Below are 24,808 nucleotides of genomic sequence, written 5' to 3'. Positions count from 1 at the left end.
TATCCTAATCCCGCCAACCAGCATAACAGTAGGGTGGTGGGTCTAAGCTCCATGATGAGGAGGCCCTATTAGGGCCCTGGGCTGTTAAAATGGACTGTTAATGATTATAACAATGAGTCATGCCTTGATTCAGGCTCCGGCTCTCGAAAGATTTCCACAAGATGCGTGAATCATACATAAACAAGAACACTTCAGAGAATGTCGAGATAACCGCCTCAAATACACATCATATTCAAATAAGTGCGTGTCTGTTAGTCCGCGTTGAATAAATAGCTATATTCTCCTTATGATTCTAATATACATCATAAAATATACTTACAATATCAATACATGCCTATAGCTAGGAAAACCATACGAAAATCTATTAATTATATTGTTTTATGCACAAAACAGACATCGCTAAAAGTTACCTCTTATATCTGTGATTTACGATTTATGAGAATAAATATCTGCAATTAACTCGTATGAATTAATTTCGCTGCGGATCAGCTTTACTTTAGGGCGTCAGGGCGAAAGTTGCTCAGAATATTAGTCATTTTTTTTCATAAACAATTATCTTATGACTATGACCAATATTCTCATTCCCCTCTCTAGTCGGGAAAGGCTAAGACTAATTCGCTTTTGAATTTCGCTGATGAATACTCCTTGAGCTATTGCCTTTTGATTCCGAAGCGTAGAAACGTGCGAACCAACTTTTCAGTTATGTGCATTTTGGGTGTCTCGAACGGTGGCTGCTGTTGATTACCTACTGATTAAGTTGAAGGCGGTGCTAAGCCCGTGTCGTGTTAATTTAAGCCGTTTCTGAAAGAACACTTTCTGATAACCTAAATCTTGATATCTTTAGTTACATGGATTTAATTAATATCATCGGGTTAGCACTGTCTTCAAATTGATTTATAGGGAACAACAAAGCAGCAGGACCATAATATGATGTTATTTATCGCTTTTAGTTTAGTCGGTACGATTTATGTTTTTGAAGTTGATTCAATTTTTTTTAGTTGTTTACTACTACCTACCATCTACCTAGGTTTTTTTTTTAATTTACTCCTTTGTATATTTCCACAGGGGTAACCGCGAAAGGCTCGGCGTGTTGGTAGCAGCATATATGCACTACTCAGCGATATGTGGCGCCCCCGAGCACGCACTCGATCGGTACGCCATGCGGCGATACCTCGACGACCGGGTTCCCATGTTTCAACTGCCTTCTAATAAACGGTAACTACATTTAACATTTTACTGCCTAGTTGGTTCATTGGTTACGTTTGTTTATTTTGAGTAATTGAAAACGTATTGGTGGTGTTACACCCACATGTAACCCCCACTCCGTAACAAACCCCCCCCCCCCCCTTCCCATGATTACTTACGAACTTGCCAAAACTATAATTACTTACATCTGATAACGATCGTTACAAAGTACATTACATACATTTGAGCGTGGTGGGTCCAAGCTTGGACTATACCATAAAGAATTATGAAGAAGAAGAAGATTATATCCTATAAATAAGGAGTCACTCACTAATAACATTATTTTCAGAAAATATATATCTATATTTTATAATTAAAAAAAATTCAAGTAACTTTTCTATTAGTTTAGTTTTTAAAGTACTCAATGAGATTGACATACAAGAAAATTAAACAGGACCTATAGATAACAATTGCTGTCGTATAATCAGTAATTCAAATACCGCGACGAATTATTCAACATACCTTTGAAGTAATAATAACCTTTAAAGTCAAAGCGAATAAGAACATCTAAAGCCTGAACCATTCCCGACAAATCAGTATTCAAGTCTTTGCTTCACCGGTGCTCCTAATGAGGTGTCGTTTCCAACATTACTTATACGTCATAATGTGGAATATGTGAATGTGCCCTTCTGTACTCGCAAAGATTCCCAATAAGGTTATGCTGATATTTATTCCCATATTATATGTTTCTACTTTACCCTTTTGAGTACTTTATTTATTGTCCCGATACGAATAATGACGGAAGCTCAAACGAATAAGGGGTATAAAGAAAGCATGTTAACAAAGTCATATTGGTTGTGTATAGAAAATCTTTCCTTTTATCACAGAAGAAAATATGAAATGTGACATAAAATCAGAGAGTTTGTGTTTGTGTCGATATCCTTCCAATTATAATTTTATATTTATATTCCTAAGATGGTTTTCTATTTTCTACTATTCTTCAATTATGGCCATATATAAGTTCTTAGTCGTTAGCTTGATGTCTACCTACCCTCTATATATGTATAAAAGAACAAAACAAAATTTCTCATGTGCTTTACACATATTATTGACAATAAAGCAGTGTAAATTGTATTTTGTAAGACGTCTAACAGCGCCGTAACTCCGCCAAGTATTTACCTATTCAGGTAATCTTACCCTACCTTTTTCCCTACCATCGCATGGGTAACTTCAATTGAAGAGTGAATAGACATCGTCTAGGCAAGATCACCATAGGCTGCATCAGACGTCGAGTGCAGGCATGACCTTTTGTATGGACTTCGAAACATCACGATCCTGAGCCGCTTGCGTCCAGCTAATCCCTGCGACTCGCTTGATGTCGTCAGTCCACGTGGTTTATCAACACTGAGTTTTCTAGTGCGAGGTTGCCATTCTAGCACCTGGGGACCCTAACGTCTATCGGCTCTTCCAAATATGTGCCCCGCCCATTGCCACTACAGCTTAACGACTCGTTGAACTATATCGCTGACTTTGGTTCTTCTGCGGATATCCTCATTTCTGATTCATCACGCAGAGATGCTCCGATCATAGCTGGTTCGTGTATCATCACTTATCATCACTTATGATTGCAGCCAAGTGCTGTATCATCATTTTATCATCATTAACAGCCGATGGACTTATGCTCTTGCATGGACTTCCAAACAACACGGTCCGCCAACATCCAGCAGCTCCCTGCAACCGGCTTGTTGTCCTCAGTCCACTAAGTGGGGGGTCGACCTTCCTCCTACCTACCTTCTTATGGATGAGTACAAGAAGCAAGAAGGGGCCACAAAAGTAGCTGAAGCGCGCGACAGCCATTAATTGTGGCCATTGGTCGACACTTGTGGTCGGTGGCTGCTACGTTTTTAACCCATACATGCAGTATGGCATGATCAATCATCATAATCGTGTGAGTGGCGTGTTGCGGTGTTTTGTGTCGGCGTTTAGTGGCCGGTGCGGGCCACAAGAAGCGAGCAGAGACGATTGTAGCGTGTGGCGGCCACCTGCGTCAACCGTGTGCGGCGAGTCCATATAAAATGTATAAAAACTACATTAAACATGCCGATAGCGGCGTTTTGCGGGAGCTCTAACATCGCTAAGTAAAAAAGTAAAATGTATTAACCATACTGTTGAGGTTTTTCTACAGATACAATAACAAATGTTTCCTTGGTTGCAGATATATCGACACGTTCGCCGGGTTGCTGGCGGGTCAGATACGCGTGAACGCGGCGCCGCTGCAGCTCACGCACGTGAGCGTAGCCGGCTCGCTCGCCGCGCCCACCGCGCCCACCATCGCCTTTCTGAAGATCTACGAGAACTATACCTGCGTCTATACATCCGGTAATAATTAAATGCAATTCGTCCACGAGCCTCCTCGATTTTTGTATCGGCATGGCCACCTAGATTTAGTCTCGGCTTGGCTTCCTAGACTTGTTTCTTATAAGGAAGCCTGAATTTATCATTGCAGCACGGTTTACTCGTGTGGTAATGAACATTATCAAGCGGCATTTAGGAATGAATCATCATCATCATCATTATAGACCCATATTCGGCTCACTGCTGAGCTCGAGTCTCCTCTCAGAATGAGAGGGGTTAGGCCAATAGTCCACCACGCTGGCCCAATGCGGATTGGCAGACTTCACACACGCAGAGAATTAAGATAATTCTCTGGTATGCAGGTTTCCTCGCGATGTTTTTCCTTCACCATACGTTGAGACACGTTATATTTAATTTCTTATAATGCACACAACTGAAAACTTGGAGGTGCATGCCCCGGACCGGACTCGAACCTGCGTCCTTCGGAATCTGAGGCAGAGGTCATATCCATAAAGGGCTATCACGGCTCGGTCGGTATGAATAGAATAGCTTTGTGTTAAGAGTGTGCAATATGTAAGTAATTTGGTGGTTACAAATAGTTCTGGATCTCAGATTCTGGAAAAGTTATATTTGGGTAAATGATATTTCAAAGTATTAGCTTCGTTATGACTATACAAAATACACAATTTGTAAAACTTTTCTCGATAGTTTATTTTTTTGAAAAATACATGTTTTGCTCACATTTTGCTTTCAATCTAAGGAAAAGCAAACTTATTTTCTTAAATTTTTGTTTTGTATAGAAAATTAGGTATTTATCTTGAACATGGCCATTTTGTTATGTTCGTTATGTTGTTTAATTTACTTGCGATTAGGTAAAAATGGTTTTGGCGCTCACGTCATAAATCTGCATCGCGCGTCAATCGCTCCGTGCTTTTCACTCACGTGAAAGTCATAATTCGGCGTCTCGCTTGCGCTTCGAATTTTATCCATATCGTACCGACGTGCTGCGTGCTCTTAATATGGTTTGTAAGAGTAGATTACGAAATGGGAGTATAAAAATATCGTTTGTCCAGGTCTGTACATGGTGAACGGCGGCGGCTGGACGGTGGGCGTGGGGCGGCTGGCGCTGCGCGGCGACGTGCTGGTGCGCGCGTACCGGCGGCCGGCGCACGCGGCGCACCACGCGCAGCGCCACCTGGTGTTCGCCTGTCAGTTCCACACGTGCGCCGTGGCCGACCACACGCTCTCCTTCACTAAGCAGCAGCTTGACCACGCTGTGCACGGTAATTTCTTAGCTTTTCAAGGCTCGCTGTCACCGTACTGCTTCACTTTCAGACTATTAAAGGAGACTGACCATTTTTCATACATTACTCGGCCCAAATTAGATGAATGAACCGTTCCAAATTAGTGCAAATGTTATCGCCGTTTAGTGTTGGAAATAATAGTCTGTGACGGATATGACGTCCCTCGATCTCGTGTTGGCTTTAGTGTGCTCGTGGCGTTCGAGGCGTCCACATCTCTTGTTGTGTAATTCTTTATGGGTTACTTGGTTGATAGGCGGGGAGAGTGACTTGAGTGGAAAAGGGGAGTGTTAGATATCTGTCAAAGGCGCCTTTAACCCTACTCACATCGTTCACAAGTACGTGACTTCACTCAAGGTCATTCTCTGCCATTCTAGGGTCTTATTTTGGTTACAGTTTGATTTGTTAATTAAGTTGTCCTGACAAGTGTTGTGAATCATAACCTTTGTTCGACATTAGTTTTCTTATATTTCTAATCACTTTTGAGTCCTATAATATAATTTATAAAAATAAAATAATAATATCAGTTTTAGACTGGTTTAATTTCGTTGACATGATCAAGATATAGCCAAGTACCTACATTAAATCAATCGAGTCAAACCTCCTCCTTTTTAAAGTCGGTTAAAATGCACAATGCAATTTCAAATATAAATTTTCAAATATTTACAAATGTGAATTATAGGTATTTATGTGGTGATTCTTTATTAATACAAAATAAATGATTTTCTTCATAATTTTTTTGTTTTGTGTAAGGTGCTAGGCCCAAAAAGGTCGGTCTCCTTAAATAATTTAGATAATTTTATATAGTTACCTGACAACAAAAAATTTAATAAAAGCAATAAAATGTAATTTTGTCCATCTAAAAGTTACCTTAAAAAATAAAATTGCGTTCTCTGACAAACGCACGCTATGAACACAAAATTAAATTTAATGGACTGGTATTTAATCTTGTGGCGTCTATTGTTAAAGTACCCACTGTGTAATTTTCAAAATAAACAAACGTTAAATTAACGGTTATGCCGAATTGTCATTTTGCAAGGAACGCTTGAACTTTTTTTGACCACTAATTCCCTAGAAGTACTTACACTATATTCACTTATCTGGTCCTAACAAGTACATTTTATTAATAAAGAAAATTTTGAATAATCCTTCTTAAGTAGGCACTTAACTGCACAAAGCTTTTATTTCAACTGCAAATATCTACATGTTTATCGCTTAGCTCCTAACCAAAAAGTCCTTATTACATAAATAGATTACATAATATTACATAATATAAATCGAGTCTTTACCTAGAAATACTAACATAACTATTTATAAGTTAATGATGTTCAGTATAAAAATTATTGCCGATATAAGAGAGAGATATTATGGAAAGCTTTCAAAACAAGCCTATATAAAGTAGTAACAATATGATTATAAGATAGACCAGATTGAAGATAAGAAATACCTTTGATGTGGCATGGCGGATTTTATTGTCTAGCATTCCTTTCTCAAAAATATACCCTTAAGAATGTATTGGTATTTTCAATGAGTCTATGCCATTTGTAATAGCGCATGAGTTTGCTTCTATTCAGCAGCGCTATTCTGTAGCGATTTTTATAACACGACAGTGTGCTCAGGAACTTCACCATCTACTTCCTCTTTCTCCTTTCTCCTTTCTACCACTGAAAAACAAGACGTCGCGAACGGTGGCATTCATAAATTGTGAATGTACAGGCAACACGTACTGAAACTATTTGCATCCAAATTTCTAATTCGTACAGCAAAATTTGGAATGCCCTTCCGGCGTTTGTGTTTTCTGACACTTATAATTTAAACACTTTCAAAGCAAGAGTGAATAAGCTTCTTCTAGGTAAGCGCGCTCAAACTTAGACCGCAATTATGCTCACCGCCAGGCTTAATTATAGGTCAAGCGCTAACCTATAAATTTTATTAATAATTAAAATTGCATAAAAAAATTGTGAGTTTCGTATTCCTCTCTACCACTCTCTCTGTAGTATCGTACGTATTAATAGACTGAGAGAGAGACGAGAGATAGACTGAGAGAATTCGGAACTCACACTGTCAAGTTTCAAACATTGCAAGTAAGCCTCTTGCATGTAATGCATTAGGTTTACCATCAAAAATGTTTCAGATCCATCGTTCCCAAGTGATGGTGCAGTGGAGCTAGTGTTCGCTCGTGGAGACGGCTCAGGCGGCGCCGCGCCCGCACCGACGCCCGCAGCGCCACTGCGCGCCGCACCCGACGCGCTCGCCCGCGCTGACTCGCTCGAACACCTACGACCACTCTCCACACTCACCGATGATGAACCTGGTAAGTCATTCTAGTTGGTAACTTGAATGCATCATCACTCTCATTTCACTCATGGCGAGGGCTTAGACGACGTCGCGCCCGCGTCCGCAGCGGACAGCGCCATTGCGCACAACACCATACGCTCTCGCACGCGTCGACTCGCCCGAACACCTACGATACGATCGCTCTCCACACTCACCGATGATGAATTGGGTAAGTCACTCTTGCTGTTAACACCACTGCTTCATCATTTTCCCTGCACTCGAGGCGAAGACCAGAGCAGCCCGCACTCGGCGCGCACGGATGCCTCGTAAGCTGGGTAAGTTATTCATATACTACGGCCATACTACCTACCGCCTACCGCCCATTTAGGGTTCATTTACACAAGCAGCACGTTGCCAACGGCAGAGGCAACTGCTACCGACGACTGCAGTCGACTCTTACCACAAACATTATTGCTTGCATTAATTTTTTGCCCAAATTACTGCGTAACGTAATTTTACTAGAGTTGTCCTAAACATAACAATGAACTAGACCGAAAGATGTAAATTTTTCGCCCTGATTAATGAATTCATTCACACACTAAATCGTTTAACGATAATACGTCGTACGTCTTCACAAGCAGTTATCGAAAGAGGCATCTTGGATATAAAGAATTCTCAACTGCGCCAAAGCGTTTGTAAACTTTTAGTTGTAATAAAATCAAAGCTGCTCGAAGCTCGCAAAAACTCTTTGCTAATGTTAATAGTTCTGCCATTGTATAATAATATGTATACACACATTACTCCTTATTGCCGTTGTAACTAAAACTAGCTTGAGTAATTTCTAATAGGTAACTCAATTATATGTTAACCAGTTAGTCTGTTAATGTACATATCCACAAATTTCTATTCAAAATATGAATTATTTTGTAGCATTTACTATATTTAGGTAGGCGGTAGTAAAGTTTCATTTTATTAGCTTCACATCCGTTATTTGCTGTTTATTTTGGTTGGGGTGCGAGTCGTTGAACGTAGGGCATTGCAAGAGCCCATGTGTATGCAATTGGTAAGTAATAGTCTGCGTTTAGTGCCTATTTGTGTATACTCGTATCATTACATAAGCTGGATAAAGTGCGTGTAATCGCTAGACCTTGGTAATTTTTTAAAGGCTGAAATTTGACAGTTTATTCTCTTTTTTCGCTGGGAAATGCTTTTACGAATCTTGCCCAGAGACTTTCTAGTTCGGATATGTGGGACTTAGTGGCTTAAAACAGAATACCCACTGTAACCAAGTGAAGCTACCTGCGTCTCAATTGGGATGTAAAAGGATTGTGACAACAGGCAGTGTTGCATTCAGTGGTGTCAACAAGACATACTACGTAAAAAAGTGGTCTAAAAAGGACGTAACAAGAAAATATTTCTGATAGAAATTGGGAAATGAATAGGTACAAAAAATTGGTTCAGTAGTTTAAGCTCTACGGTGGAAGATACATACATATATACATAGGCTCCCAAAAACATTAATTATCCTTCCGGCTTCGCCATAGTAGGGTTAAAAGAATGTTTGATAAAAAAATCGTCATTCAAGTGGGTTTTAATTTTATATAATACTAGCGGACGCCCGCGACTTCGTCCGCGTAAATTTCGATGTCAACTTTACTACTACCCCTACCCTACAACTACCCCAACCCTACCCTACCCAACCCCTACATCTACCCTACCCCTACCCTACCCTATACCTACCCCCACCCTACCCCAAACCTACCCTACCCTATACCTACCCCCACCCTACCCCAAACCTACCCCTACCCTATCCCTACCTTACCTACACACTACCCCCATTCTACCCCTACCCTCCCCGTACCCTATCCCTTTCCTACCCATATCCCACCAGTACCCCAATCTCACGCCTATCCTATCCCTACCCTATCCTACCCGTACCTCTACCCTACCACTGCCCTACCTCTACCCCTACCCTACCACAACCCTAAACCCGGCCCTAAACCTACCGTATCCCTACACTACCCCTACGCTTCCCTACCCGTACCCTACCCTACCCTGTAACTTCTCTATCTTACTTAGCAAAATCGGTCCAGTCCTTCGAGAGTGGTGGTATGACCAAGAGAAATTCTATGCTAATAATATAAAGAGGTAAAGTTCGTGTGGTTGTAGGAGGTAATCTCTGGATCTACTGGACCGATTTGGAAAATTGTTTTACCAAAAGAAGGCTACGTTATTTGCAAATGTCATAGGCTATGTTTGATCCCCATATTCACACGGGAACGGGAACTACGTAAATGAAAGCGCCAGGCGTCATATAGCGGAATTTCTGCGTCTTTTAGAAATTTTGTATTATCTCCGAAACTATTTAAGTAATTAACATACTGTAAAGGGCAAATCTTATCTCCATAATATCCTTGTGATTATTAAATAATTTATTTTAATAAGGATTAAAGTTTAGTTGTATAAATAATGACGTAAACCTAAGTATATAAAATTAATAATTTTTAAAACACAAAAGGTACTATATCTGCTAATATATAGAAGATAGATATATGGTGCCGCGGACTTTTTTGTAGAACTTTTAAAGATACATAAAGTCTCTATACATTAATTTCAATTTTACACAATAGTTAAGGCAGCGCATGCGAATAAGTCTGTTTAAGAGGATTTTCAGTCCGACCTGTATGACAAAAACTGTGATAACTCGGCTAATATATATGATACTAATATAAAATATAGCCTATAGCACTCCTCGATAATGTAGCATTCTACTGGTGAAAGAATTTTTAAAATCGGACCAGTAGTTCCGAAGATTACCCCATTTAAAAAATGTGACAAACTTACAAACTTACAAATTTTACCTCTTTATAACATTAGTATAGATATAGATATGTATTATTATTAAAATAAATTAACCTACCTAGTTTATCAGTTTTAAAGCCTTGAATTCTAATTACGATTGATTTAAAGTTATATTATGTGTGTAATTAGAAATTGAAATAGATAACATAATGGTATATTCACACTTATTAAATTCACATGTACGATTTGTCTTCTTTGTGTATATATTGTATAGATGCAGGTATTTTATTCGTTTTAGAATAAAACAATAGGCAAAATTAAAAAAAAAGCAATAACAATAATAAAGGACAGTACTCGTTACTTTCCTTTATTATTTTTATTGTTTTTTATTAAATACTCGTTATTTTCCTTTATTATTTTTTATTGTTTTTTATTAAATACTCGCTACTTTCCTTTATTTTTCTTATTTTTTTTTATTAAACCACATAAGAGTAAAAGTGCTTCTGAAAGAGGCCTTCTAAATATTTAATGACCAAGGGAAAAGGAAATCGATGATCTCTCTTGCCTTTGCTTATCTGCAGGGCTAATATGTAACGACGTTTGTTATAATTTGCAAGTGCGAGTTTCAAATTCACCTCTTTCTCTCTCAGTCTAACACGATACTATAGAATGAGAAAGATAGAGGTGAATTCGAAACTCGCACTTGCGAGTTATACAATGTATCGTTACAGAATAGCCTGGCTGATTAGAAAACTTAGTGCAAGCCATCTTTTAGGACGCGACTACACTCATCTCAGTTATAGACATGCAAATAAACCACTTAATTAATGAATTACGAACGTACATTTTTAATTTTCTATGAAAAAAAATAATAATGTGATTTGTAAACAAAATGTGTAATTTTGTAAAACATTATCAATATTCCCTTTCCTCCTTTAAATATGAGGAAAGCCTAGAGGTACAATGACAGAAATAATGAGAGTCAAATAGACTTCTAAGAGTCTAATTCCTTAACTGCTACGCTATTGGGGTTTTGTAGGTAATTAAAGTAGTCAAAAAAGATAATTATGTAAATGCCGCGACCTACATTTAAATTACTTAAAAAGCATGGTGGTGACATATCATTAGTAGTTGACAAAGCAGTTAGCGGTGTCGGTGAGCCGGTGTGCTGCAGGTGCGAAGCTATTTCTGGTCGCGTCCGCCCGCCCGGCCGCGCCGCCCGCCCAGTCTCGCGCGAGCCTAGCGACGAGACACGAGTATCTCTCCCATTTTATCAGTGCCAGAAGTTTAACTAACTAAAAACAACGTTTTTAACACAATAATATAATTAATTTAAACATAATAATCGAAATAAATCAACATGTATATTTGTTTTTCTAACAATTTCCAAAAGTGTCCGATCTTCCGCTAGATCTGAGGTAAGTTAAACATTATTATCTTCGCTTTGATGTTTGCCAAATATTAATGTATTTGCAGGTTTTATATGTAATTAATGTGTACGACTATTTGAGTTCTTTCAACCCAATTGTGTTTTTGAGTGCCGAGTTGATTCTGTCAAAAATAAACGACCGGTCGTGTAAGAGATGAAAGACGTAACGAAATTAGTTACAATTGTGTTTCACTCGTACAATAGTGTTGGTTGCAGTGTATTATGTGTCAATAGTGTTAGTAATGTAGTGTATTATGTGTCGAACGGACACGAGCCGTGTGACGGAGGCTCTCAATCGACCTCCGTGACGAATCACTGACGGACGACCTGACAACCGTCACAGTCGGGTCCCCATTGCCCCATTCGTCACACACACTTCATCTTGATTAGAATCATAACACCGGGTCAAACTGATAATCACATTAAGTAGATCATTTCAATGTACAGTGTAGCTAATGTTTATAATTTAAGCCGTTACGGGTTAACTAACTTAATTAGCTATCGCTAATCGAATAGAATTGTACCACATTTATATTGAAAAGCAATTCTACTTGTCATGTTATTACTTCTACTTATTCCACTAGCAGACACACACTTAGTTCTCGTTCCAGTGGGAACATTGGGATAAAATATAGCTGGTACATATTACTCGGTAATACATCATTACGGAGTAGGTAATGGTGAAAGAGTTTTTACAATTCAATTTTATTCATTCAATTAGGCTTAGTTTACAAGCACTTTTGAAACGACAAATTGTGTCATCTTTTAATTTAATGGTGGTAATTATAGTCGAAAACTTAAAATTAAAGTTACGAGGGTTTCAAAGCGCCTTGGTCCGAAAAGAGCCCACAACAAACTCAGCCAAGGTTTTTTTTTTTGTTTACCACCATTTTACAAACATATCTAGCACATGGGAATAGGATTTTTTACTTTAAAATTATTTTGGATCTCACAAAGACAGTGTGTTGTATAATTTGTGTGTTACGATCGTCTGTATATCGACCTCTGTTGGAGTTGAAAACCTGTTATCAATTCGTTTTTAAGTGCCCGAATTTTATGTGATAAAATTTTTGCTTTTATTATTTTAGGTAGGTAACTACATTATTTATTTAAATGTACTTAACAACATATTTAAATGCAAATAAGGCAAAATACCTAAAATGTTGAGTTGGTACAATAAAGAACGTAAAAAGTATTTTTGAAAACAATTAAGTACCTACCCTCAATAGTTATTCGAAATTACACGATTTGTGATGGAATTGGCTACTTTAAAAAAATAAATGTTATCGCCGTTTAGTGTTGGAAATAGTAGTCTGTGACGGATATGACGTCGCTCGATCTCGTGTTGGCTTCAGTGTGCTCGTGGCGTTCGAGCCGTCCACATCTCTTGTTGTGTAATTCTTTATGGGTTACTTGGGATAGGCGGGGAGAGTGACTTGAGTGGAAAAGGGGAGTGTTTGATATCAGTCAAAGGATCCTTTAACCCTACACACATCGTTCACAAGTACGTGACTCCACTCAAGGTCATTCTCTGCTATTCTAGGGTCTTACTTTGGTTACAGTTTGATTGGTTAATTAAGTTGTCCTGACAAGTGTTGTGAATATAACCTTTGTTCGACATTAGTTTTCTTATATTTGTAATCACCTTTTGAGTCTTATAATATAAAGGCATTGCCTATTCATTGATGTAACTTATGTGTAATTAATTCTATTTAATTGTATGCTCTAAACTTATTCGTCATTCACTTAATTACAATAACAAAAACAGTTGACGCACTGTTGTCACTTGTACAGAATGACTATAAGTTGTAATTATGTAATGCTACAACCAGTCTTTTACGGATAACCATATACTGAGTAATACAGGACTAATATAGACTTCACTTTTCATTGAGACTTACCGATTTATTCAGTCAATTACACCGGTGCAATAATAGTGCACGTGCCGATATGTAATCAGGAAAAATATACTTTAACTCGTCAAAATGGCATACATTACAAAAGTGGATTTGTTTTGTGAAACAAAAAACCTAAATACGGCCTAATTGCCGGACATTTGGTCTAACAAGTTCAATGATTAATATCTGCAATGACAGTTGCCCTAAATGGAGGTAAGTGAAAATATATCAGATAATAGGCAGGTACACTTAAAAGCTGATAATATCAACTCAGTAGTAAGGTTCTGTTAGTTTTTGTGCGATTACACTTTGCTGGTATTATTTGTTATTCTGTGACGATGTTTTATAACTCTACAGTGTATTTTGAATTCGTCTCTATCTCTCTCTATGTATAGTTTCAGGTTAGACAAAGAAATATGCAGACGAATTTGAAACTCTAACTGTCAAGTTATAAAAAACATAGTTTCAGAATATTGCTACTGCTATATTATATAGCTTATACACTTTGGATATTGATTGTTTTTCAAAGACATCCAAATAATTCTTTTAATTGATTTTTTTTATTGACAAAAAATACAGAGAAGGAACTTGAGCTAACTAAAAAAATTAAAGTTTTTAGCAAAATATTTATTACAATAAGACCGCGAAGCTTGTTTTCATTTATTGGCGAAATAGCAAATTGATTTGCAAGTTCTGAGCCTATCTACTCAATCATCTACTAAAACTTTTTAAAAATCAAGTAGGTAATAATACTAATTAGTTAAGTTACGTCTCATCAGTGTCAGAAATAATATCACCGCAATCTTCGTAGTGCGGGGTCGCTGAATATCCAAAAATAATTATTATAAATTCCGAACTACCAAATACAATTTTTGAGTTAACTTGCTTTTGAGGGGATTTGCGTAACATAGCTACTGGATATAAAATGTAGTTAAGTATCTTATAGAATGAAAATATTCTCCCATAGCAGTAAATTTGCAACAAAATGCACACTGGTTTTAAAATGGCGATATCCATTAAACAAATGGTAACATGGTGGCCATAAATTTTGAAGATACGCTAAAAATGATAATTTGCCAAAATGGAAAAACCCAAACCCGTTTCGGACTCGGACCAACAGAAATACAGCGATATGGGATAACGAGTAATAAAACAGAGCTTAGTTTCGTAGAAACGCAAGTAGTCTAAGATCCGGCATTAGAAATATATACCCTCATCTGTTATTTTTAGTGATAATAAATAAATGAAAGATAAAATACACATTACAAATAGGTTGCCTAATACTTAAGCCATACTCGGTGTACTGTTTACCAACCAGCAAATTAAAAATTATAAATCGCTAGTCATTTCACATCTAATAATAATAATTAACTTGTTCTTAAATTAATAAAAACAAATTTGATTAATAATAGAACAATTGGATATAGTTAATATATTTTGAATAACATTTTATAATCAATCAATATAATTTAAAATAAATAAGCCAGGAAATGCCTACTTTTATGTCAAATTTGTTGGTTAGTAAACAGTACACATGGAGTTGGGCTGTAGTAAAGGCAACAAATTTCATCATAATCATCATTACCAACCCATATTCGGCTCACTGCTAAGCACTGAAGCGTCTCCATTCCGAATGGCCCAATGCGGATTGGCTTACTTCACATACGTTAGATAATTAAAAAAAATCTCAGGTTTCCTCACAATGTTTTTCCTTCACCGTTTGAGACGCGTGATATTTAATTTGCAATGTGTCTATTCTATATATGTGAATATTCGCTATTTTTTTTTTGTTATCCCTAAAAAATAACAGATGCGGGTATATATTTCTTATGCCGGATCTCGTACTATAAAGGTGGAGCGACTCGATGACATCATTGGAAGCCGTCACGGACGCACGTTCACCTTCGTTTAAGCAACTCCGGTATTTCGTTTAAATCTTTACGTCCGATGTAACGCCCAGTCCTGTACATTGTTTCTGCGAAGAGCAAAGGCTAAGGTCAAAATGAAAAGGAAGGAAAAGAAAGAATGACTTAATACTCTTAATGACAGCGAAGCTTTTTGACTGTTTCACTTATTTAACAAACTATATAGAAGCGTGTATTACAATTATTTTCCAAACGATATCGTTAAAAACGTACGTAATATAACGTACGTTTTTAACAAATATTTTAAAAGAATTTTATATCACTGCAAACTTGCAAATTAAGGTATTTTGTCTTTCTACTTTATTTTTTAATTTATTAACCGACTTCAAAAAAAGAGGAGGTTCTCAATTCGACTCGTATGTTTTTATTATTTTTTTTTAATGTTTGTTATTTCATAACTTTGACATTTATGTACCATTTCTTTTTTTCGAAGAGATTTACTTCCAGATTGGTTCCATGTAGAGTAGGGGTAGGGTAGGGGTAGGGTTGGGTAGCAGTAGCTTAGTTAGGTGTAGAGTGGGAGTAAAATAGGAAAGGGGTAGAAAATGAGTCAAAGCGAAGCTTGACCGAGTCTGCTAGTAATTATACATTTTAAGTATAGTTTAGTAGGTCCACCCATTTCCGCGCGGACGAAGTAACGGGTGTCATTAATGTTATATGTCACAAACCACTGACCGGCAACTTAACTAGTGATCCGAATAGGTATCAAGTCACGCTAATTTTCATTAGTTAACTAACAAACCGTGTCGTTAATTTATGAATACGACCCATGACTAGCTGGCCTATTCACTAACTTTGATCTATTAGCCAACTTATATTGTTAACATCAAATCAATAACAACCACAATTTTCAAATACCATAAATTAACGAAAATCACACTGGTTAGTAATTAATAATTAGTAATTTTGATCAGTTAGCGATAAATGAATACCGAATACGAAATCAATTAATTTAAGATTCACTATAATTTACTTTACCAAGTAGTTATACTATAGCTACTTGGTAAAGTTCGTGAATATCCCATAAGTTACTGAAAGTGAATGAATAGCCAGCTGGTTATCATTATCATTTATAACAGTAGGGTCATTATTAACACAGCATGGAACGTTTAATTTCGATAAACGATTTTTTTACATTTCGCTAAATAGCTACAGATATAAATCAGTAGATCTCGTTATGTAGGTTGAATGCTTTGAAAACTTGTTTAAAAGCACTTTACTCAATCGAACCAGTTATCTAATAGGGATTAATTATTCGTTGAAAAATACGTTGAAATAAAAATATTTAAAAAAATATAATTTATGATAGTATTTAAAACAAACAGAGTTATGTAGTTAGTAAATTGCTTTTTAGTTTTTAACCAGGTAGGTACTATATGTAACTGGTAACAGTGTATTAGTGTTCCAATAATAGATAAGTATCTGTACTAATATTATAAAGTGGTAAAGTTTGTATGTTTGTTCGTTTGTGAGATTGTAGGAGTAATCTCTAGATCCAGTGAATCGATTTCGAAAATTCTTCTTACCAATAGAAAGCCACGTGATTTGTGAGTGCCGGCAAGTTCGTTAATGACACTCCCATGATATGCGGGCGACGGGGGAAGGACTGCGCTGGTGTGAAGTCGTGCGCGCAGGGCAGAGGGAAGGACTGGGAGTGTTACGAACGAAATTGCCAAGCTGTATTTTATCTCCGTAAGAATATAAACTACGCGGGTGAAATCGCGGGGATTTTGCTAGTAGATACTTATTAGGTATATATTGTGGACAGATGCATAATATGTAGTTTAATAATTTTAATAACTATACACTTAGATTGATTGATTGCGATAAAAAGAAATACATGTTTTCAATCTTTAGTTAGACGATGAATTAGAAATTCACATTAGTTACTCAACGTTACAATTACATAAGCTGTTTTTGATGATCTCTCTTTTTGGTGTTTCATGTGGGAGTTATGTAGTAGGTTAATTTTAATTTATACTTAGTAAAAATTTTATAATTTTCTTGGTTCGGGTTAATTTGATTACCTAAAACTCGCAAATTCGTTCATAAATCTCTCATGATATACGGGCGACGGGGGGAAAAGACTGCGCGGGTCTGAAATCGTGCGTGCGGGAAAGTGTATCAGTCGTAGGTTTTTCATTCATCGCTACATGCCCCCCGACCCTCGCGGACCTTTGGGAGTGTTACGAACGAAGTTGCCAAGCCATAGCACCGGTTTGCAATGCAGGTTCTGTTGAAAAGATCCGTCAAGTAACTACCTACCTACTTGAGTTTCTAAATTACATTTTTAATTAACTAATTTCTGATTTTTACGAACAGATATAGATATCTTCGACTTTGAAATGTGTACTTGCTAATATAGCAGGCGGTTGTTTAATTTGCAGTTTATTAAACTACTTTTATAATATGTTTAAAATGACAATCAAAATTAATAATATTTTTCAGTTTCTAAAATCGTGTTAAACAAAAAAAATTACCTTGGCTGAGTTATTGTAGGCTCTTCTCGGATCAAGGCGCGTTTTAACTTTGATTTTAAGTTTTCGACTTTTCTTACGTCATCAACCCATATTCGGCTCACTGCTGAGCTCGAGTCTCCTTTCAGAATGAGACGAGTTAGGCCGATAGTCCACCACGCTGGCCCAATGTGGATTGGCAGACTTCACACACGCAGAGAATTAAGATAATTCTCTAGGTTTCCTCACGATGTTTTCCTTCACCGTTTGAGACAGTGATATTTAATTTCTTAAAATGCACACAACTGAAAAGTTGGAGGTGCATACCTCGAACCGGATTCGAACCCACACCCTCCGGAATCGGAGGCATAGGTCATATCCACTGGGCTATCACGGCTCGACTTTTCTTACCACCATTAAATTAAATCATGACATAACTTGACGTTCCATAACTGCTCGTAAACTAAGGTTCGAGTTCACCGACATTCGTTTAAACATAATCAGCCGTTTAAATAAGTTAAACGCCGTTAAGTCCAAATTTCCTGTTCACCACAGCACATCTGCCGGTTGAGGATGTAAATCGGGCGTTTATTTAACCGAGCGTGCATACCCCGGTTAAGACATCTTTGACGTCGGTTATAAGTGCAGGTTATGTTTTTTACGCTCGCAAGTTTCGTGGAGATTACTCTCTCAACTACAAAATTGCATAGGACCCGTAAAATTATAAAAGAGCTTATTTTTCATTTCAGAAATAATTCATTTTCTCTCATAAATAAATCACTTCCTAGCTTTGAGGTTTTATGGCACTGGATGCTGCCAACTTCGATTTAAAAAAAAAATGTAACAAAATGACAAATATATGTCAATTTGAGATGGCATTTAATAAATCAGTGTTGCCAATACGTATTTTTATAAATCCCTACAAATCAAAACGGAAACTCCCCAAATTGGGGAAAGAACATATCGCAACTCCCCAAAAAATTCCCGCCGTTTGGGGAATTCCTTGCAAGTTGGCAATGCTTTTATAGATAATAAATAAATTGTTCATAAATCGTTCACTCGTGGTTCTTCATCGCTCGGTTTACAAATCAGTGTCAAAAGGCGTCTGGTGAACAGGAAAAAACGCTCCTTGTTCAAACTACGTTTAATATTTGACGGGCTGGTTCTGTAAACGCCGTTTAAATGAAATTCGGTGAACTCGGGTCTAAGCCTAATTGAAATAAATGAATTTTGATTTTATTTAACAATAGTATTTTTTTGTTTAAGTATCTCTAAGCTTAACGTTTCTAATTAAAAGTAAATGGCGCACAGAAATTGGCAGGTCGAGCGTGGCATCCTCTTCCTGCGGCGCCCGCCGCACGTTTCGTAACACTAACCACCGTCTAGCCTAGTGGTTATTTTTGTTGACATCACAGAAATAACTGCATCTGCCTTAACATCAACCGACACAGAAGGAGTGACGTTGATAACTTTATGCTAATTGCTGTATTGACAACATCACATCAATGGATAAATTTCGAAATACCAGATGCTTGCAGATGGAAATTGTTTTCTAGTGTTGATTTGATATGATAGCACTCGAAGATAGTGTAGCTTAAAAACAGTGAAGAATTTTTCAAAACGGTTTATTTAATATTTATTTAATACTCTTTATTTGTACACCACAAAAAATAAAAGAAAACAAGTAAAACAGAAACATAAGAAAAAGTAGAATACAAAAGGCGGCTTTATCGCTTAGTAGCGATCTCTTCCAGGCAACATTAGGCTTAGGAACTTATTAAGATAACTGTAGGTGGTGTGTAGGTTCAGTAGTTTCGGAGCCTATTCAGTGCAAACAAACAAACAATCAAATCTTTCCTCTTTACAATTTTAGTATAGAAGAAAGTATAGATTGTATAGATAAGAGATTAATTCTCATTATAACCTGCAGCTTTACAGGTAGTTACTAGAATAATAATTGAATTCCACCTAAGCATTTTTGTCAAGATGAAACAGCGAACTTACCTACTTAAAGGTACTTACCTACTCTTGTTTTCATTAATATAATCCTATAACTGGGAGTCATGACTATTCTCAAGAAAATTCACGTCTTTTTATATTTTTTATTGTCTAACGTTCAAAGTAAAATCCTCTGTGTTGTCTGTCAATATAGTTATTTCCGATGAATAGGCCGGCGCCAGTCACGGAGACGTTGAAAACTTTACGCTAATTGCGTTATTGACAACTTTAAATTTAGTTCAGTTTCAAAATACCAGATGGCAGTCCAAGATTTTTACTTGGTAAATTAAACAACTAGATGTTCAATATTTCAGAGATTTTAAAAAATCTCAGCGGATGTCGCTATTTCGAGGTCTAGACCGTACATTTTTCTTTTGTCCAAACAAACTAAGTCAATAATACTTGTAGAGCTTACTGTGCCGTGGGAGACCAACATACCGATGGACCACAGTATAAAAGTGAATAAACATTATGACTCAACAAATTAACTAACTAAAAATGGCTATGTGGTTAGTCTGTACGCCGTAGAAGGTGCGAGAGGATTACCATCAAAATCTCTCTATAACTTGCTTAAAGACCTTGGCCTCTTTAGAACAGCAGCAAGTTCTATATTAGAAGGGGTATCCAAAGCTGCTCGAATAGGATCTTACCAAATTTGGCTAGGCAGGGAGAACAACACGAGCGGAGAAGATTGTCAAGGAATTCCTCAACCCTACGTCCTTTGGTCACAAGTCCAGGACTCTGCTCGAAGTTTTTCTCTCTGTCTAGCCAAATTTAGCTTGCTAAGACATTTGTTTCTTATTATCTCTGATCAGAAACTGTTTCCCCTAAGTTCAATTTTCTAACAAGAAGCTTAAAAAATCTCTCTAAAAATACAAACTCGTTATGCAAATTCACGTAAGTAAATCGTGTGACAAAGTTGCTTGAGCTTATTTGAATAAAGTACGTAACTACTTTTGAGTTGCATTAAACATAGTTTAATGTTTTGAATTAAAAAAAAGAAGTTGGTACCTACCTAAGTTTAGTTAATGTTCAATTGATTTATAAAATAAACAAGCTGACGTGACTTCCGTTCCCGTAGGAATACGGGGATAATATATAGCCTATCCTTCCTCGATAAACGGGCTATCTAACAATGAAAGAATTTTTCAAATCCGACTAGTAGTTCCTGAGATTATCGCGTTCTAGCAAACAAACTTCAGCTTTAATAATATTAGTATAGATGTATTAACTAAAGAAGCAGATAAGTATTGTTATTGAGGTAAATACATGTATTTTACATATATTTAAATCACTTGTTATGTGTACGGAGATTATAATGAATAGATTATGCTAACAAAGACGTACATGTACTAAGTCGTAAGGACACTTCCTTGTTGGGCGTAATCACCTTGGTCCACAAACCTGTGAATGGTGTCTTCTGTAGGGTACAGAACTGGCTTGACGACACGAGGCTATCTAGACCTCACTCTGAAATGGTTGCCGTAAAAGATTCAGGTACGTTCGTACAGCTTCTTTTACCAGAACTTACTTACTCTTTACGAACAATACGTAAAAAGACTGTAATATAAAAGGATAAAATAAAATAAATACACTTAAACAATACACACAATACTAGTTAGATCCAAAGTAAGCGAAGTAAAGCCCGTGTCATGGGTACTAAGAAAGCTGATTTTCTCAATTATAAATTTATATACTTTTTATAATGTTTTTATATAATGTATAAATACACATTCGAAAACATGCTCCTCACACAAATAATATTATGCAGTTGTGGGAATCGAACCTGCGGCCGTGGATGCAGAAAGCAGGTGGGTCACAATCAATGCGCCACGCGGCTGTCAAGGATAGTTTTAAAAGCTTTACGACTCTCTCAATATTTTATTGAGCAGCTGTAGGATAAAGGCAAATATCTAAATCACAAATAGATCGATAAAATAGAGTCGCAATCAATGTAATCTGCTTCTCGCAGATTTTTTTAATATGCACTTGAATCCATATGACATGATAACTATCTTTTACTCTTACTGTTTTACTGTTACTGTCGATAAAAAGATAAATACATACTGTCGATAATAATATCGTCATTATCATATTATGTTATGTTTTCCTATGAATTTATTGCTTAAAGTTAGCACCACTGATCTATAAATATGATTAGTACTATTAATTTTTCATGTCTTGATACAAACAGTTATACTTATTACCTAAATGTTTTACTAAATCTGTTACTTACAGTATTTAGAACTTACCTGTTATTTTATGTACTTTTACTACTTCACGCAATAAATCCTTTGTTTAAATGTGACACATATTCTAATATGAGTAAATATGTACTCATATTTGTAAATATTTGCTTCTGTACCATTACATTTGTATAAACAAATGTTATATTTAATGGGTTGATAAAAAACGTTTTAGCTAAAACTCGATCTCCTTCAAATTACTGTGCAAATTTTCTTACACAATTACAGCCTACACGCTTCTATTTAGATTTATGAACTTTGTATAATTATGTTGCAACTTTATTCCAATTGCTAACGTTTAATCTGCAATTGCTCTACCAAACTCTACTCTACTGTACAAATCTATACTAATATTATAAAGCTGAAGAGTTTGTTTGTTTTATGAACGCGCTAATCTCAGGAACTACTGGTCCGATTTGAAAAAATCTCTCAGTGTTAGATAGCCCATTTATCGAGAAAGGCTATAAAATATATATTATCCCCGTATTCCTACGGGAACAGGAACCACGCAGGCGAAACCGCGCGGCGTCAGCTAGTTGCATTATAAGTTCACAGTTTAAAGAAGACTGAAGGCCCATTTCGGGCACTGGACGTTTACCGACTGCCGTAAAGATGATAAAAGTGCGTGAATTAAGTTCTTAACCCATATTTATAATCTTCTTTTAATCTATTTGGTAGTTTGTTTACACACACGTCTAGTTATGTGTCGTGCACACTAATAACAACAGGAATAACAAGGGCTGTATGTGACATTCCGTGAGACAACGGTGACAACCGGGATACGGGTAACGGGAAGCGAACTTAGTCCTTTTAAGGATGTTGTCCGGCTCTCCGGCCGCCCATAACTGCGTGAATACGGCTACTCTATGCTGGCGGTAAACAGTTAATGCATTTACTAGCAAGTAATTCACACTCACATGTGTTGCGACAACGTGGACACTGTTCCCGACTTCGTTGCGTTCGTTTATTTGTGCGAGTCAAATCTAATTTATTATGTGCCTGTAATTAATCATTCGGTGAGCTTTATTTGGATATTGAATATTTTATGTAGAGTCTACATAGCATTGTGAGAGAGTTTAGATTGAAAGCTGAATAATGTTTGAATATTCAGATCAGTTTTCTATCTGATGCTTAGAAGTTCGTACAATTTAGTGTGGATTTTGTTGACAGGTGACCACAACGGCAGCGCCGAGGGCTCCGGCTCGGGCGGGGAGGCGGGCGAGGGAGCGGAGGCCGCGCACACGTTCGGGCCTCTCGACGGGTCCATCTACGCGACAGTAGTGCGCGCGGGCGGCGGGCCCTCGTCTCCGCTCAGCGCCTCGATGGACTCGGGGATATCGTCGGCGGGCCGCCGCGCCGCCCCCAGCCCGCCGGACGAGCTGGACGCGCTGCTGGGGGACATGCTGCGCACCGTGAGCGCGCTGCCCGACCCGCCGGCGCAGTCGCACGCGGACCGCGCGCCCGACATACCGTACCACGCGCGCGCCGACTCCGCGCCCTTCACGTACGGCGCGCCCGGCCTGCGCCCCGGCATGCTACGCGCCTCCAACCGCCTGGCCAGCCCGGAGCTGGTGCGGCGGGCGCTGGGCGGGGACCGCGGCTACCGGGTCATCGAGGACGAAGACGACGAGCGCACCGCCACCCCGGAGCCGTCCCCACGCACCCCGCTGTCGCCGCGCACGCTCCGCAAGCTCACGCACGACGACGTCACCACCACCACCACCACCACCACTACCACCGTTGCTCCGCCGTCTTCGCCTCTACACAATGGAAGGTTAGCAAAAATATTATCTTAATTTTAAATGTCTTTAAAATTGTAAATAGGTAACAATCAGCGGCTAAGAGTCCTTACAGGCCGGTTCATTTTTGTAATGAATATATACATAACTATGAGAAACCGAAGTTCGTATCAAGTGGCATGAATTTCCTTTTCTTTGGGACGGCTTGCCTTCGTCAAAATTCCATCTTTCGCCACTAGTAGCAATGCTTACTAAATTTAACATTTACAGAGACCGATTGTTCTTAGTTATTGAGAGATAATATATTATTGCTTTCCATTTTAGTATAAGTACCCAAAGAACTAACTTGAAAGAATTTCAACAAAATAGAATACTTAATGTATTTCTGAAATGAAACGTAACTGAAATGAAACGAAAAAAAATTTATGAAACGTCAAAGTTTCAGTAACTAACCAGTTTTAAACAGCAAAACCAAATTAGATTACAACCAAGCTAAATTAATTCAGTAAGAGGTTAACTCCGTAAAACCCCCGTAATTGCTAGTTAGTTGTCAGTGGTACCTTCTCGTACATTTAGAAGTTCCGCGCCTCTACAGTTCTTTCATAAGATAGAGTGCAGAGTTCTCAATTCAAGAAAAAGTTGTAAATATGTACCTGATGATTTCTTATTCACTGTTTATTTTTTTATTCAAAACGTTAGCAGAAAGTGATCCATAGGTTTTCATTCCCTCATTGTGTCGAAATATAACTTTTTCATAGCTCCAAGGGATTGCAGAGTATTTGATGTAAATTCCGCGTACCTATCATTGTACATAGGTACACATACATTATAAGAAAAAGAAAAAAACTCACAGAGTGTTCCGTTTATCCTTTTGCGGCTCTTCTTCTTGATTGTTTTACTAGTAGCAGAGCGTTAGTTGCACTTACTTAGGATTAGTGATCCATTAGACAATGCGTCTCCATTCTCTAATTTCTACCAGTCATTTAAGAGGACTACCACTGCAGTATTGACTTGGAGTATCCAAGTATCTAAGTGTAAATAGAAGTGTAGCCGTTACGTCATACCTACACGACCAATCTACCTTATGAAGTACCTACGGAACTCTAAAAAAGTCGGGGGATTTGGTGGGAGATATAAACATTAAACATGTGTTCATGTGTTCCTGGGTTGTAGGCGTTAAGGTCACGCGCCGCCTAC

The 24,808-nt window shown here is 37.6% G+C and overlaps 1 protein-coding gene across 7 annotated transcripts in view; it reads left to right on the top strand.

The window, feature by feature from the left end:
* Nucleotides 1–24,808, top strand: part of LOC112044096 (tensin-1) — a 193,199-nt gene that overhangs the window by 151,677 nt on the left and 16,714 nt on the right. For all 7 annotated transcript variants that reach the window (XM_052890502.1, XM_052890498.1, XM_052890509.1 and 4 more), the window contains 5 exons: nucleotides 1,066–1,215; nucleotides 3,401–3,564; nucleotides 4,614–4,823; nucleotides 6,976–7,155; nucleotides 23,043–23,646. In XM_052890502.1, the coding sequence (XP_052746462.1) occupies nucleotides 1,066–1,215; nucleotides 3,401–3,564; nucleotides 4,614–4,823; nucleotides 6,976–7,155; nucleotides 23,043–23,646 (1,308 nt within the window). The remainder of the gene's footprint in view (nucleotides 1–1,065; nucleotides 1,216–3,400; nucleotides 3,565–4,613; nucleotides 4,824–6,975; nucleotides 7,156–23,042; nucleotides 23,647–24,808) is intronic.

This window comes from Bicyclus anynana, chromosome 3, assembly GCF_947172395.1.
Source record: "Bicyclus anynana chromosome 3, ilBicAnyn1.1, whole genome shotgun sequence".
Classification (NCBI taxonomy): domain Eukaryota; kingdom Metazoa; phylum Arthropoda; class Insecta; order Lepidoptera; family Nymphalidae; genus Bicyclus; species Bicyclus anynana.
Note: the sequence above shows the minus strand (reverse complement) of the source record. Positions and strands in the feature narration are given on the sequence as shown.